Source organism: Mizuhopecten yessoensis, unplaced genomic scaffold (assembly GCF_002113885.1).
Source record: "Mizuhopecten yessoensis strain PY_sf001 unplaced genomic scaffold, ASM211388v2 scaffold8195, whole genome shotgun sequence".
Lineage (NCBI taxonomy): Eukaryota > Metazoa > Mollusca > Bivalvia > Pectinida > Pectinidae > Mizuhopecten > Mizuhopecten yessoensis.
The window spans coordinates 1942902-1959813 of NW_018407426.1; the positions used below are offsets into that span (position 1 = coordinate 1942902).

General features: G+C 33.5%; 1 protein-coding gene across 1 annotated transcript; it reads left to right on the plus strand.

The window, feature by feature from the left end:
• The first annotated feature begins 321 nt into the window (after positions 1–321).
• Positions 322–16096, plus strand: LOC110455276. Its single transcript, XM_021505300.1, has 6 exons — positions 322–415; positions 6791–6872; positions 8954–9086; positions 11289–11404; positions 12625–12832; positions 14932–16096. Exons 2-6 carry the CDS (start codon positions 6822–6824, stop codon positions 16086–16088), a joined length of 1665 nt encoding a protein of 554 aa, XP_021360975.1. The 5' UTR covers positions 322–415; positions 6791–6821; the 3' UTR covers positions 16089–16096.
• Positions 16097–16912: the final 816 nt, after the last annotated feature.

Consider the following 16912-nt stretch of genomic DNA (forward strand, 5'->3'; position numbering starts at 1 on the left):
GATGCATTTTTTATGGTAACATTTGTTTATGTTTTGTTTATGTTCAAACTAATATGAGCGTTTGACTTGTGCAGGTGCAAGGGAAAAATACACCTACTGTATATAACTTCTCGCTTAATGAGGTTATTAATAATCACAGTTGATATGCTGTCTCCAATGCAATATATTGTGTAACTGCTTACACTGTATGCACAATCTTTCACTGCCCATGTCTATTTTGGTAAAATTAATTGTTTGCATGAAATACACTTGGATAACTCGCCAAAGTATTAAAAAGGGTTACTTGAAATTGCCTACTGTAAACCAGGTAATTTTAGCGCAGTCATATTTCGCCCTTCGCATGTGGCAAAGGACGTAGTTTTGTGACAATCAAACTAGGATTATCGGCACATTAACTGGCACCGGAAACCGGAAGGTATAGAAACATTGTTAGGGTCAACGTTTGTTGTAAAAAAATGACAGAATAGCAGATGAAGAAACTGCTTTTAATTTCTGCGGACAAATAATTTCCTGGTTAAAGTAAAAAATACATTCGCGAGCACCTTAATTCCTTTTTATATTGAAATGTTTAGAGTATTCAGATATTAGGAAGGCAGATATATGTAAAAGATAAAAGCTATGGTTTGGAAAGTACTTCAGTCATTACATACGCTACTAAGAGGAATTGATTTGTTAGGGAAATTCATAACTGAAACTAAATCTATAATTGTATAAATATGTTTTCTGAAACACAAACTCGTAATTTATAAAATGTTTATTATATGTTTTATATTTAGCCTTCTGGAATAATTGTACAATTTAAGATAGATTTCATTATGAATGGTGTTATCTTTTTTTGTGTACATTTTGTATATGTTAATATGTGCCTTATGTAAATGTTTATATACTAATGAGCAAAGTTAATTGAGAATTAATAGGGGACTGTTATCAATTTCATGTTGTGTTTCTTCATGCGTTCTTATATAAAATTGTAACTATTTTTTTCTAATCCAATCTAGGACGAACACTGACATACTATTTGGGTTTTCAAAGGTCGATTTGACTGCCCAGGTATAACAACGAACGTGGTATTATGCCTTGAAATGAACGACTAATTCACATTTTATGACTAGGTAAAATGGAAACAAAACGCAATTATAAAAAAATGTGCAGAGTCTGATAGGTTGTATTGTCTATCAAGATCAAAATTGACAGTAAAATTTCGATATGATGCCACTCATTTCATTTGTCATCCATGTATTTCGAAGTTATATTTTTTTCCCATTTATTTTTTAATTGATGAAATACCCATGTCCTGAAACTTTTATAATGAATATATATATATTTGTGTGGTTTGCAGTGACACAACACATGTCAGAATGAAAACAGTAATTCAGTGATTTTGTAGGGTCATTTGCCAAAGGTGTTGCATTTGTTTCCGTTTGAGCAAGTTTCCTTTTATCTAATTCGGCGGAAAAAAGTTTGAATACAACAACTCGCCATTTTACCCAATCTCGTATATTATAAACAATCATTACAGCATGTTTGCAAAAGTATCAATGCAATTGACTGATATTAAACATACGCTTGAGTACTATTCCGAGTAACGACAAGGGGCCACGGTGGCCAAGTGGTTAAGGCGTCTGACATTCTGCTACCACTAGCCCTCCACCACTGGGTCGCGGTTTCGAGACTTACGTTGGTCAGACGCCAGGTACTGACCGTAGGTCGGTGGTTTTTCTCCGGGAACTCCAGTTTTCCTTTACCAACAAAACCCAGCACGTCCTTAAATGACCATATATGTTAATAGGACGTAAAACACAAACAAACCAAACCAAACAATCCGAGACAATTTTCTACTGAACCAGGGCCAATTGTTTTGTGTAGGTAAGGAAAAGTCACCTTGTTAAAATATTCAGTTCTAAAATGTCTTCAAAGATAAACCTCCAACCGTGTGGTAAGAATGCGCGATACTCATTTTAGAAAGAGAGTCCTATCTGCTGCATATGAAAATAAGTATCCTCTTAAACCTATCATTTCTTAGGACCTACAGTAATAACTAAAAGTTAGGGACATTACTAATGATGCAGAAAACTGAAAATAGCATAAAAATAAGCATAACCAGTACAGCAGCCTGTGGATGTGACGCGATTCCTTTGGTATGATCAAACGATCCAAGCATAAGCATACACATAAGCATCTAGCAAAATAGGACTGGAGGAAACATCGGGGACCAGGTAAGTCACTCTGTGGGCCGCCCATTTAGAGTTCCGAAGTCCTGCGTTCGAACATAACTATTTGTTACAGTTAACGGACACGCAGATTCTAAGTATAAACAAAAACACTCACTAGAATAATAGTTTGTTGGGACGCGTGGACTCACTGCTCTCAGATCATATACATATTTAATTGTAAGCAGCGGTCGTAGAGGAAATACAACAGAGGCATAAGAAAATTAAAAAGAATGCAATTATTTTTCTTTTGGTAGGTCCATGTCATTCAAGTGTATACGATTTCTGAACTGTACACTTAATGACACATACAATTGTACACTGTTGATATGGTAAGTTTCATTAATTAAACAAAACCGCACAACACTTGTCATTTATAATATATTAAAACCGCCCAACTCCCCTGGCGTGACCACAAACATACTGACCAAAGCGCGGTTATTAACACATGTGTATCCATATGTTGTACACGTAGAGAAATTACGCTCCAAGGACAATTTGAGGACACATGTCGGGACAGCGCCCGTGATAATTAATCGTCAGGAGACCACGTTTGAAACAATAAATAACACAAATAATGAAGGTTGATGTTAAGATGTCACCTGTCGGCGTTTTGTGTAATTGTAACAGAGCTCCCGGCATATACAAGGTAAGGGCATAACTTATTAAATAACAACTTGTTGCAATCAAAACAAACAGGTAGAGACAAGAGAATCTAGAATTTACAAAAGAAACCTATTTCGTCACAAAGGGGAAAAGATCGATTAAGAAACATTGATGTTTATTTTAATGTTTTAAGTAGTACAGCTTATTATCAAAGTCTCCTATGTACTAAGTGTTAATGTCAAAATTAATTCACTTGTTTATGACCTGTTCTAAACCATGTCGACATGGTCTTGTAGATAGGATAAAGACAAGAGAATCTAGAATTTACAAAAGAAAAAAATTTCGTCACAAAGAAGAAAATATCGGTTAAGAAACATTGATATTTTTTTATGTTTTAAATAGCACAGCTTTATATCAAAGTCGCCTATGTACTAAGTTTTAATTTCAAAATAAATTTATTTATTGATGGCCTGTTCTTAACCATGTTGACATGGTCTTGTTGATAAGATAGAGACAAGAGAATCTAGAATTTACAAAAGAAACCTTTTTCGTCACAAAGGAGAAAATACCGATTAAGAACCATTGATATTTATTTTTATTTTTTAAGTAGTACAGCTTAATATCAAAGTCCTCTATGTACTAAGTTTAATGTCAAAATTAATTCAATTGTTTATTGCCTGTTCTTAATCATCAAAAGTTTTAAATATATGCGCCATGTTGACCAATATACGACTTAATAGACTTTTTATGTGTGACGCTCCAAATCTACTCGACAGTTGAGGGACAAACGTACAACTCACGGTTTCCAACGATGCTGATTGATGAAGAATATGGACAACGTTTGAGATCGCCATCATGATCCTATGTTATTTTTGTGATTTGAACACCGATGTTTTTGGTTTTGCTTTTTGGTGAGCCTTGTTGTTTTTATTCTTGATGTGAGAACGCGACATTACTTTAACCTAAATTTACATGGCGGGTGTCACCGATGAAGAAGAAGAAGACGCTCACCCTTTGAGATCACCTGGTCTTATTTTCGTTGTAGTTTTTTGAAGGGACTCCTTGTAATTATTTCATTTGTTAACATTTTGCCCCAGTTTTATTGATTTGGAGTTCACATTATGGTTAACACTGATACTTTGGTATTCTAGTGTTTTTTTAATGATATCTCAAGACTGCCAGCATATCAGTTTTTGTGACGGTTCATAAAAGCCTCCTTTTTTGTGTTAGTGTCTTCTGATTTTTCGTTGTGGTATTTTTATATCGATTTGAACCTGATCCTATGTTTGTGTGTTTTTCTTTTTTTCCAACTATTGCATTTCAGTATAAAGCATGATTAAATATCCGTTTCTACGTATAAAATAAACCTGATTAAAATAATAATGGCTAGATTCATAAAACTTGTCTATATTTTCTATAACGACATGGCAAGGTGAACCTGAATATAAACAATTTTATATGTGAGATCTATGATCATTTAAGTACTATGAGTAATTCACAATTAAACAACTAGAATACCATTTTGTGGTATAGATTTGAAGAACATTAAATGTATATGGATTGATATATATTTAATAATTAATAAATTTATTCACTGGATTGAAATAAAACCAAACCTACGTCTTTTCACCATATGCATAGGGATTATAAAAATGTCAAAAAACGAAATAATAAAAGCCATTCCTGGCATTGTTTTTTGCGTTATGATAAACATCATAATGAAAAAGTAATAAAACTATCATTTACGGTACCCATAAGACAGTAAATAGGTATTCATAGCTTGTCAAACTTTACAAATTATGACGCGTATTTAATTATAAGCAACGTCACTGACGTCAAAGACCGATAGTAACTTGTCGGTAAATGCGTAGATTCCTGCGTACCTGTTGGCTCTTAGTAGTCATTTTGGTATGTATATATATTTCTTGTATAACATGAAATGTCACTCACACTTAAGGTAATATAGAAACGTGTGTGGGTGAAAGTCTAAATACACGTACGTACTAATTACTCGACATACACTAAACATATAAAATACAGATTTGTCATCTTGATTAGAGCTTTTCATAGTTTCACGAGCTATAAATTAGTATGCACTTTTCGACTTTGTTTTGTTTATTTTTTAAGTTCGAAAAAATATATTCTTCAAACCTAACAATGACGCAATTTACATGTGCATGGAGTTGTTACTTGGGGCACCTTAGATGGGGCCCCAAGTACAGGTAAAGATACCTGTGAGTTCCTACCACAGCAGGCGCCCAAGCATTTTGTGACAACTACATGTACATGTAAATGACGTCATGGGTAGACGCCGTAACATAAATATGACGTCATATGGGGAAATAAACAATGTAGGATATGAATTTGCCACAGGTTCATGTCATATATTTTGAATAAAGATGATAAGCAAACGTGGTCTTTAGTATATTGTTTTGTTCCGTTTTTACGTCCTCGCGAAGGCTAAGGTCATACATATATGGTGACCGTCTCCAAAGATGATAAGTGCTATCTCTCTCAAATGGCATAACCTGGACAAGGTGACACAACACATGCATAGGTCCCAATTATTAAGATAAAGGAACATATCAGTTATGGTATTTCCGATGTCGTCTAAGCTGATTCTGCAGGAGTCATGCATTAGTCGCCCCATACAATCATGCAGTACGATAGTGCAGATCTTTTTTCTTCCCAAACTTAAATTGTTAAGTAAACAATGACATAGAGAAAGACTAATTATAAGACAGTAAACAAACACGGTAAACATTTTGACAAAAGTAAGCTGTTATCAGCTGCGAGATATGTTAACAAATGAAATATAAAGTAAAACTTTAGAAGTTGTAAATGTGCTTCACATAAGACGACAATGTGAAAGAAGAAGATGACAGAAAAAGATAGATCCCTGCATTAGAGTGTTCTTATAATGGCAATTATCATATTACAATATTTTAATAGATACGAATGAAAGCATAATCTGTAATAATATAGAATTTATAATGATACAATATACAGGTGGAATCATTTGGTACAAATTCCTCCACACTTAATATGAATATTTGCCATTTTGAAATGCACATTATAAACGGATTACCGAGCTAATTGTTTCGTTTGTGCTAATCTAAGCAAAACATTATAAATTTTCGCGAGCAGTTTCTTAGGATATGAATTATGACAAATTTAAGTAGCATTATATCATAAAAAGTGCATCCAATAAATCAAAATTCCAAAACACATACCGGATTGTTTCTGTTTCTACGTATATAATCCTTATCATAGAAATTATCATAATATGTGTATGTGTCATGTCCATAAACAACAAATTCTAATTTTTGGTGGATTATTAGCAATTCATGGAAAGCATTATTCTAAGTAAAATACATACATCATTTAATATTGCCTGGATGATTTGATAGCTTTATAATATAAAAAGAAACGACGTAAGCTATATTTTAAACCTTGTTATATTCAAAGGATTATAGAAAAAAAATATAGCTTTGTTTTCTTAGAAATGACATAGAGTATGAAATTCATTATTTGACATGAAAAGCATTATTAAGAAAATTAGTTTTTTCACTAAACTAACAATACATTGACAACACGTAATTAAAACGTCTTCAACACAAAACAATAAAGTTCAGTCATCCTCATAACATACAAACTTAAAAATCAGAACATTGTTTTTTTCTAAGAAAACAAGCTTGTATGCAAAATTTAATCTCACAAATGCTTAAAAAGGAAAATGACCGTTGTGTTTCAAATACCATACACAAATAAAAACCCCACCGATGGTTGGCGATGATCTTAATTGATTGTCAGGCCGTGTCAGGAAGTTAATAAAATATATCTGGGTAGTGTAATTAATGATATTCACACATCCCCTGGCATCCCTTAATGAGATACGACAATTTGTTATAGACATGCGTCAACCGAAGGTATATGTTTTGCTCACAAGACTGACCAAGATTAATTAACCACAGGTAAACGCCAAGGAAATCGTCACTTACCAACATGACTTCCCAAGTAGGAGGTTGCTTTGCTGCCCTGTGTGTTTTACAGTGTGTAAGTATGCCTATTGTTTATATTTTCCCATTGCTATATGATTCACCTTTTATATTGCGTACAATAACATTATATTATTGATTCCAAGAATGGAAATTGTCTCTAGTTACTCTCGACACCCAAAACGCTATGTTGTATAAAAAGTATCACACTCCTGGCAAATGGACAGCTGAATGAAAACAAAGAGCTATGTAGATGGTGTTGTGCCTATATATCATTAGGCTCATTTACAATATTGAACAGCGTGCGACAGTTTTTTGGTTCACAATATCAAAAACCATTCAAAAAGCTGGCTCAACTAATTTGCGTAAGACGTAGTTACAACATATATTAATTTAGATATGCTTTTTTCCTCAATGTTATGTATTTTTAAAATATATTTTTTGATAACATAGATTTTTTTTAATAAACTTTTATCACTGGAGATTGGTTAATTAAGACGTAAGACGTAGTTACAACATACATTAATTTATACATGCTTTTTTCCTCAATGAAATGTATTTTTTTGAATATTTTTTGATAACATAGATTTTTTTTTAATAATTTTTATCACTAATGATTGGTTAATTAAAAGAGTTTTATCTAAGAGTAGGCCTTGATTAAAATTATCTTTGTGTTATCAATTATAAGAATATTCTTAATTCTAAAGAACGGTCTCCTTTTGAGTTTTCCTATACAACACAACAGGACAAATATCAACTAAGTGAATTATTCAACATTTAATTCAATACACAAAGCGATTATAAGTCAGTGTAAGTTAAATCTATAAAGAAATGATATACCACTCAGCCTTTTAAATAATTGTAAAGTTGAATGCATTATAATTGTTCGGAATGAAACGTCAAAAGCCCTTTGTGAGGTAAAATAGTGCTACTACATGCAAAACAGTTGACATTGAAAACATTTTAGCTCGCAGAAGCAAAAGCCTCGTTTGCATTTACCTTAGTATAACTCGTGTTGTACATAATTTCGTCTATGTGACCGAACCCGACGTAGAAGGACACCATACAGAATAACAACGCCCTGCTGGTGTTAATAGGTGGATAACCTATGTATAATGCATTACTTTATCTTCGCTAAGTGACAACACAATTAATTATATTTGTTCCTTATATTAATAAAACCTTTGCGAAGAAAGTAATGTTTATACATGTACAATGCAATTAAAACGTAAGTTGTAATTATCACGGCATACATTTTAAAATTATACCTTAGAGTCTAGGTTCCATTCCGATGGTTTTAAAAGCTGAATATCTAGCGACAGTATTCGTTTGGTAGGAAAGTGACCCCGAGTCATGTACATGTCATAAGATGAATACATTGTGTATTTGCATACTTAATAATACTGAAATTAAGATATCTTGCTTTATGCATTAAGTAACCCCTGTCGGCTCAGAATTCTAGAGTGTTCGACAGTGTTTGCATCCCGGTGTGCTAAAAGTTCCTTTTCAGCTCTCGCATTGCTTAATCGTGACCATTATTTTGAGTTGTTAAAAGACGTGCCATAATAATTTACGGTCAGGGGTTAGAGATTAATGGAGGCTTAGAAACGAAAATATGAACATTATATAGGATATATGCCTACTGAAAAAGATTATCAGTGATCTACAAAACCGAGTCAGTACGTTATTGTATAAAAATAGTCATATTGAGTCTAGGGGCATTTTCGGAGATTTCGAGTTTTGATAATTTTTGCGTTCATGATGCTGATTTCATCCATTACTTACTAACGGTACAAATTTTGTAAATATATAGTAATGCTAATGTTGATTATCAATAGGAAAATTATTTAACTGTATATATAACTGCGCACATCTGTCTTCAGTAAAGAAAACACTTAATAAGTAAAGTGTTATATTTATGTATCCTTAGAAATACATTAATTTAGCTTTATATAAATTTGTAGTACTGTTCACAGCAGTTTCTAGTAATACATAATTTAACTCTGGCATCCCTCCCTTAAGATGCTGATGCAATAAAATCCAATTTGAACCTAAAAAGAATCAAATATATAATAATGTACTAGCAATAATATAGAAAAAAGTCACTGTATAAACATATATTTTGCCCTCTTATTACAGGTGCTTCTGGTTGCGTACGCATCTACAAGTACCAGCACAACCACCACCAGTACCACCACAACACCTACCACTACCACTACCACTACAACTCCGGTGCCTATAACTACTACGGTAAAACCGACTACTACAGAAGGTATTGAATCACTACCACTCCATTCAATCAGTCGTGTTATGTTTTTTGAGGATCTCAAACATAATTTTTATGACAGACTCTGTCGGCAGCATGGTCTTTTAGAAGCATTTATTCTTCCATGTTTCGCTGAATTGTCGACTGTTTTGCCCGTTCTCTGTCATCCTCTAGGGTATGATTTCTACGTCATCCCCTAGGGAATGACAAACAATACGAGGAAAGAAGTCACAACCAGCTTTCGAAGGGTCAAATGCAAATCAAACATGACTACTGTCGGTTGAATATTGTCTGAAATCAAAGGATGGAAGAAAAACAATCACCCCCTATCCTGATGTTGGAAAAAAGAAATGTCTAACCTTCGGGGTCATTAGGTGGTTGTCTAACTATTGGCAAAGACTCTTTTTAGACAATCATAGATTTATCCTCGAGTTATATATTTGTCTGTCACACCCTCAAGGTAAGGGAAGATTATATAAATCGTTTTGTCTCCGCACACTATTGATTAATATGATATATATTAAGTTCTATTTTTCATTTTGTTACAATACTACTTAAAAAGATAGGCCATTTCAATGGAAAATGGATACTAGAAATGCAGAATTAAAGTGATCACTTATTGGAAACACGTTGGCCAATAACCTCATTGTGTGTTGTGCATAACTTAGTTTTAAGACTTTTTCCTTGACAAAATCTCTAAATACTTCTACTGCTATTGTAAGAGGTATTCTATTTTACGTATTTAATTCAACATACAATAAAGATGCATTTTAAAAGCCATCAGATTATCTCTTTCAAAAATTCAACATGGTTTCTTTTTCGGTTGTTAAACATATCAAAGTACGTTGTGACCTCTGTTTTACTGTGAAACGTATCGCTCACTCAACGGAACGCATAAGATTATGGCTAAACAAATATTTTCATTTTTCATGTTGATTCGAGCTTGAAGGAAGAACATATGCCAATGGTCGAAAGTCGCCTTCAATGTTTATTAAGATTATGGTGTACAAAAAATCCTTAAAATAAATAAATAAATAAAAAAATCCATAAATAAATCAATAAATTAAAATATATCAATTAATTAAAAAAAATAGCTAAATAAAAAAAAAAAAATAAAAAAAAAAATGAATTTATGAAAATGGAATAAATGAATAAAATGGAAACAAATCAATTAATTAAAATTAATAGAGAAATTAATTAAAATAAATCAATCAATTAATGATAAAATAACAAATAAATAAACAAATAAATTAATTAATGAAAATAAGTAAATAAATCATTACAAATACATAAACAATATAATGTGTATGTTACTTGTTCTGTAAATGTGACATGTTAGAAAAGATGCTGTTATATACTACATCTGTTCTATTTCCCTCTAGTCAGAAACCATAGAGCACAATGTGGTGTGCAGCTGTCCTTATCATAGTGTCAATGTTATTAGAGAGTAACATATTCCAAACCTAAGATGATTTTGTTATCATGATTTCCTCTTTAGTTAATTTGAACTAGGCGTGTCATACGAATGTCCACACCCAAAAAATAATAACAGTTATGCTAGAATGATAACCAATGAAACTCCTTTTGCAGTTATTTAATCAACAGATAATCATTATTTATAAAAAATACCATTACAGCTCCTATACTAATTCAAACAGTAAATACAAGCTTTATACAAAGCTGATTTCATGTCGCGACACATAGACCAGCCCTTAGACTTTTGACAGGTGTTGTAAATAGGTTTCTACGAAAATTGGCCCCTTATGGGGACCTCTTTTCCCTTCTTGGTGCCTCTCCGGTGTTTTGGGTTTTTGATTGGCCAACAGCCCCCTTTTAATATGCACCATATGAAAGCTACAATCTGATTTGCCAAAGGCCTCTTTGCTCGTTTTTAAGAAAATATTCAATGGCCCCGTTTAGTGGAAGCATCTTTACAGAAATATATCAAATTTGCCTCATTGAAAAGACCTTACCTTATATGCCACCCTTAAAAATTGTTTTGTTTTGTGTTTCATTTTACCGTGTTTTAGCGTATTGCTGTCAACTTACCACCTAAAGATGTTAACAGTAACATCATTGCTAAGTTTGGGTCATAATGTCATTTATACTATATTGTCATCGTATGAATCTTATTCAATTCTATTTTTGCGGTGAGTTTTATGTAGAATAGACGTAAATAATCGTTATCTATGTTTACTGCCGTTTCAGCGCCTTATTTAGTAAAGGCTTACCCCGACTTGCGCAGCAGAGCTCCAAAGAAAAATGACAGGATCGCAATCGTTGGCGCCACAATTCAAGGGATACATTTAGCAGTTTCTTTGATGGTAAGTATATATGATTAGGTAAACGTCACATAAATACAAAGTGTTGTTGTAACTATTTTAACGATGTGGCGATCCAACACGTTTTTTTATGTAACAATTTTGTAGTTTGTTTGGTTTTTGGCTTGCTTTGATACACACTTTTTTTAAAAATAGGTGCTCCTAATTTCGTTTTCTATTGTGATGATTGTTTTGAGATACAAATAAGGATTATTTGCTAAATAAAAAAAACAACCTTATACAGCATTTCAAACATAAAACAGTAATGACAACGTCACAAAACAAAATCGTGTATGATAGTGGGCGAACTGCATATATTTCTACATGACGGTTGTCAATTTTAACACTTCCGAAGCACCTGGTATTGCTTGTTTTATTTATTTATATTGTAGAGAGTAAAAATGTTAACACAAATCAAATTAATTTGGTTTTAATGTCTTTTTATTTCCGGTTGTTGCCTTTTTATGTTGTCTTTAGGTCCGGTTTCGGCGATTTGTGATTACACTGTTAGTTAATCATTTTACTTGATTTACGACTTACATTTTGAATTAAATTAGATGTTTCCTGATGCTAGCTAGGTGTTTAAATTAATAACAGCTACAGAAAAAGAAGTACGATATTTGCAATATGTAATCAAGGTGTTTGTGTATTAAGTAAGTAAGCCAAAATCCAACGTACCTTTATTACGAATGCATTATTCCATTGAGACTGTAATATGTCATTGGAAGTATTTGTTGTTGACTTATATGTATATCTATTGATACGTGATATGTTTCATGCTGTTAACATTTTTTAATTTTGGAGGTAGACTCAAATTTAATAGGAAATGTACAACTTAAAAATTGCAAAAGAAATGAAATTACCTTTTACATTGTTCAAAGCGAAAATTTATTACATAAAGAAACCTACTGTAAATCATATATACATGTAGGATACCTTTAACTAGTTTATTGCTAAGCAAATGCCGTTGTGCGTTTGGAATTTTCAAATTGACAATTTGGAACACAACGACACTCGTTGGGTTTTGGTTCCATGCATGTAACATAGTTTAATTTGTCAGTTTTAACACCGAATACTGTTTCATAGTTTCACAAACACAGACTGCCTTATATGGTAATCACATTGGTTACTTTTACGGAGGATGCAAGAGACCATTAGCATTTTGTTTTGTTACCTGGCTATGAGATGCCGTTTTTATGTGTTTTTTTTTTATCTTCATCAAGGATGCCGGTTTTCCTGATGTGAATGTGTATGAGTCAAGTCGCAGAATAGGTGGCGAGGGATTTTCGGTTTACTTTAATGGGCAGTCCTTTCTACTCGGGGAAACATATGTCTTTGATGAAGAGGGGGTTGCGGCAAAATTTAACAAGCGGTTTGAGTCTACAACGCTCATGCCAGTACCTAACCCATCGATCTGGATAAACAACACAAGTTAGTAGCTATGTCATATTTCCATGATTTATCTGTATTAAGAGTCCTCAGTATTTTATTTTTCTATTATAATTGTTCCTTGTACTGCAGCACTCGGCCTGTAAACAAAAGTGGGATAATGGGCCATATTTGTCTGTTGATTATAGTTAAAAGTACCTATGTCAGATAGCTACAGAAAACTGATTCGAATAAATACACTTTAATAGATTAACATCGTTAGATTATAATCTTTATGAAAAAATGAGCTAAGACACTCTATAAACAGGATTTTGTCTTTGTAACTACAGTTGAACGATATTTCATTACCCTCTTCTTTCACGCATTACCGTTGCATAAAAGGAACATAAACCCTTTCCGTTCCTATGTTGGTCAAATTGATTAATTTAGCATGATAATACAATAGTTGCTCTTATTAATGAGGTCATCATAAAGATACGTTCACCTCGAGATGTTGTCAACCGAATGTGTAATCAAAAACCATATTTCGGTCTTTGATTATATGTTTTCCTTATTTACCAAAAACATATTTTCCTAAAAGTTGAGATAATTGACTACAGCCAGCCCTACTAATTGAAACAATATCCAAACAAATCGCCCATTGCAAATAACAAGCCGGCTACAAATAGGAATTAAAACCTTTAGCTAGTGTTCACTACATTAACTGACTACGACCAAACATACCATGGTAATACAAACCAGGTCCAAGGGCGACATTACAGCCTTTACAATGATTGGCTATAAACAGCGTTACTTACAGGTAATGGTCACTTCTTAGAGTGGCCCTAATTAAGATCTTATATAGGAACATGTGTGAAAGATGTATTCTGCTGTCACCATACTGTTGTGTATATGCACATCTGTACTCCGGTTTTCCGCCATATTAAGTTGGTCTGGTCCTTTTATCCTGGCCGAAAAGAGTGATTAAGAATAGTTTAAAAAACATTCTTGTTTCATAATTGTTGTAAAATATTTAATTCTAATTGAATTATACTCGCGTGTCGACTGGCTGTTGTGTACCGATTTTGACTCGAAATGTAGTTTACGATAAATGAGAAATCGGTAATTTGAGCTTCAAGTCATCAAAGTAGGGCAAAATATGAACAAGGAAGTTTGTTTTCTCTCATGGATAGCTGTTTCCTTTTTTGTTTTAACATGATCCAAATGAATTATAATAAAAACTACGTAAAAATTAAAAAAGAAATACAATTTTGCCTCATTTGTAAGAAGACTCGTTCGAGAAAATCAATTTCAAATTAAACATTATTCAATATTGAAATATTCTCAATCGTAAATTTCATGTTGATGCTTGATTTATGTAACTTTAATGGCAAACTGTCAATATAACTCATTTCGTTTTGATTCCTCAAAATATGAATACTGATTGCATTTATTACATGAAAGTATATATCGTACAGATCAATCCATAGAATTGTTTCCAATGTACGACCATCTTTACTCAAAGGCACAGAAAAACAATGTTGAATTGTGTAAAGGAGATTAAGTTTTGTAGGTACAGTACAACATTCTATATAAACTTTGTTTATTTTACAACAATTATGAAACAAGTTATTCCAACTTATATAAATCACTCTTGGTCGCCCGGATGTTCGCGTGTGGGGATCGTATTGTGGGAGGTAACCGGAGTACCCGGAGAAAACCCAACATACTGTGCCGTTACATTAGACATGTGGTTTGGGTTAGGTGATGGATGGTTGGGGGTTAGGGATACGTTTCACATAAATTAATCATTTGGTTGTATCTTTTATGGTTCTAAATAGGAAATAATTTAAATGATTGCACATTTGCGTTTTTATAACAAGAACGAGTATTTTCTTTAATATGGCAGATGGGATTAAACAATGTGAATGTTTGTTTTCATTTATATTTTTATCACCGGATTGGGAGTCCCTTCTCATATTGTTTGATAAGTGATCGAAACATAGACTACGTTAGAAACTTTTTACGACACTGATGCATTTTGTTTTGTTTTCTAAAACTTTAACGTTAAAACTTAGTTGTGTCAAGATATAAATATCTTATACCAACGTTTACTTGTACCACTTTAATTTTTTTTTTAATGATTTAAACTTTTATTGCAGCTAAGCTCTCGTTCATGGAATACCTGTTGAAGGTTGCGAAAGACGTCAGCCCAACTGCTAATCTAAATTCCGGTAATATTGTAAAACATTACCAAACACTTCTGTCCACATACATGGCAGTCGTCAAAAACAATTTTGGCGATTATAAAGGGCACATGATGCGCCGTCCACTCGACTCCGAACTTACGCGTCTTTCGAAAAAGAATTTCTTAAAGTTATTGCAAGACAATAAAATTGAAGCACTAAAGTCAGTGTTTCAAATTATGCTATCCTCTATCGGTGGCGGTGACATCGCAGAACTTCCTGCTCTGTATGGATGTATGTTCATTAACAGTAGAATGGCTACAGTACTGTATGAAAAGCTTGGCAATGGTAAACCAATAGCCAGTGTTTTTAAGAAGGGAATCCAGCATGTCATGGAAGAAGCTACCAAAATGCTAAATGTTGACGTGAAGTTTGATCACGAAACGAACGAAATTGACAGAAGTTCAAGAGGTTACTTTAACCTCTACTACAAAAAGGAATATGTTAAAACCGATTCCAAAAAATCAAGATGTTCAAAGGGATACTTTAAACGTAAATTTGACCATGTCTTCATAGCTACAGAACCATACGAATTTAAATCGCTCATAACAAAACCAAATGCTGATTTGATGAATACGTTAGATACCATGACTTCAAAATTTCAAACTTACAACCTATTGAGGACAAATATCACTACTCCGGGTGAACGTCTGCATGAACAGTTCGCATTTAATAACTATGGAGATTACAACGTTCAATCTTGCTTGGATAATGTAAAACATACGGGGCCAAATGTCAATCCAAACGAGAAGTTCACCGTTTGTTTACAAGAGTCTGAATTAAGCAACCGCACACTGCTGGCGGAAGCAATGTATTCGCATATTACCGAAATGGACTACAGTCTAATGAATCCCAACTCCAATACTTCCGTCGAGGACACCCGAAAATCGTTCCAACGCTGGGAAGTTGAAATGTTTGGTAACAAAGAAATGGCGACCGGAAATCTGTGGAAGCTGATGCACAAGCAGGGCGAAGACGGGTTGTGGATCATTAGCCGCGCTGCTAGCTTCCCATATGCGGATGTCACATTTGATTATAATACTCGTTTACTGAAATCGATGGGTGTGATTTAGAAAGTAGACAATTATTCATACGTAATAAAAACTAATAGTCGGACTTGAGAGACAGGTCGCGTTGTACGTTATACTAAAGCTATGCTCCTAGATACTGCTCGAGATTTAAATACAACATTGGGCTTTACGGCACGATCACATCGACAGACTATATACATGTCACCACGACATGAAAGTGATTCAAAGAACAAAACACATATACATAGTGATATTCTATCCTTCAGATCGAAATAAACTGTAAATATTATACTTATATTATACGTATANACTTACGTTGGTCAGACGCCAGGTACTGACCGTAGGTCGGTGGTTTTTCTCCGGGAACTCCAGTTTTCCTTTACCAACAAAACCCAGCACGTCCTTAAATGACCATATATGTTAATAGGACGTAAAACACAAACAAACCAAACCAAACAATCCGAGACAATTTTCTACTGAACCAGGGCCAATTGTTTTGTGTAGGTAAGGAAAAGTCACCTTGTTAAAATATTCAGTTCTAAAATGTCTTCAAAGATAAACCTCCAACCGTGTGGTAAGAATGCGCGATACTCATTTTAGAAAGAGAGTCCTATCTGCTGCATATGAAAATAAGTATCCTCTTAAACCTATCATTTCTTAGGACCTACAGTAATAACTAAAAGTTAGGGACATTACTAATGATGCAGAAAACTGAAAATAGCATAAAAATAAGCATAACCAGTACAGCAGCCTGTGGATGTGACGCGATTCCTTTGGTATGATCAAACGATCCAAGCATAAGCATACACATAAGCATCTAGCAAAATAGGACTGGAGGAAACATCGGGGACCAGGTAAGTCACTCT

Coding starts and splice junctions, on each gene's coding strand:
- LOC110455276 (XM_021505300.1), top strand. CDS start 6,822: ATGACTTCCCAAGTAGGAGGTTGCTTTGCTGCCCTGTGTGTTTTACAG. Junction 9,087..11,288: donor AAAACCGACTACTACAGAAG/GTATTGAATCAC, acceptor CTGCCGTTTCAG/CGCCTTATTTAGTAAAGGCT. Junction 11,405..12,624: donor ATTTAGCAGTTTCTTTGATG/GTAAGTATATAT, acceptor ATCTTCATCAAG/GATGCCGGTTTTCCTGATGT.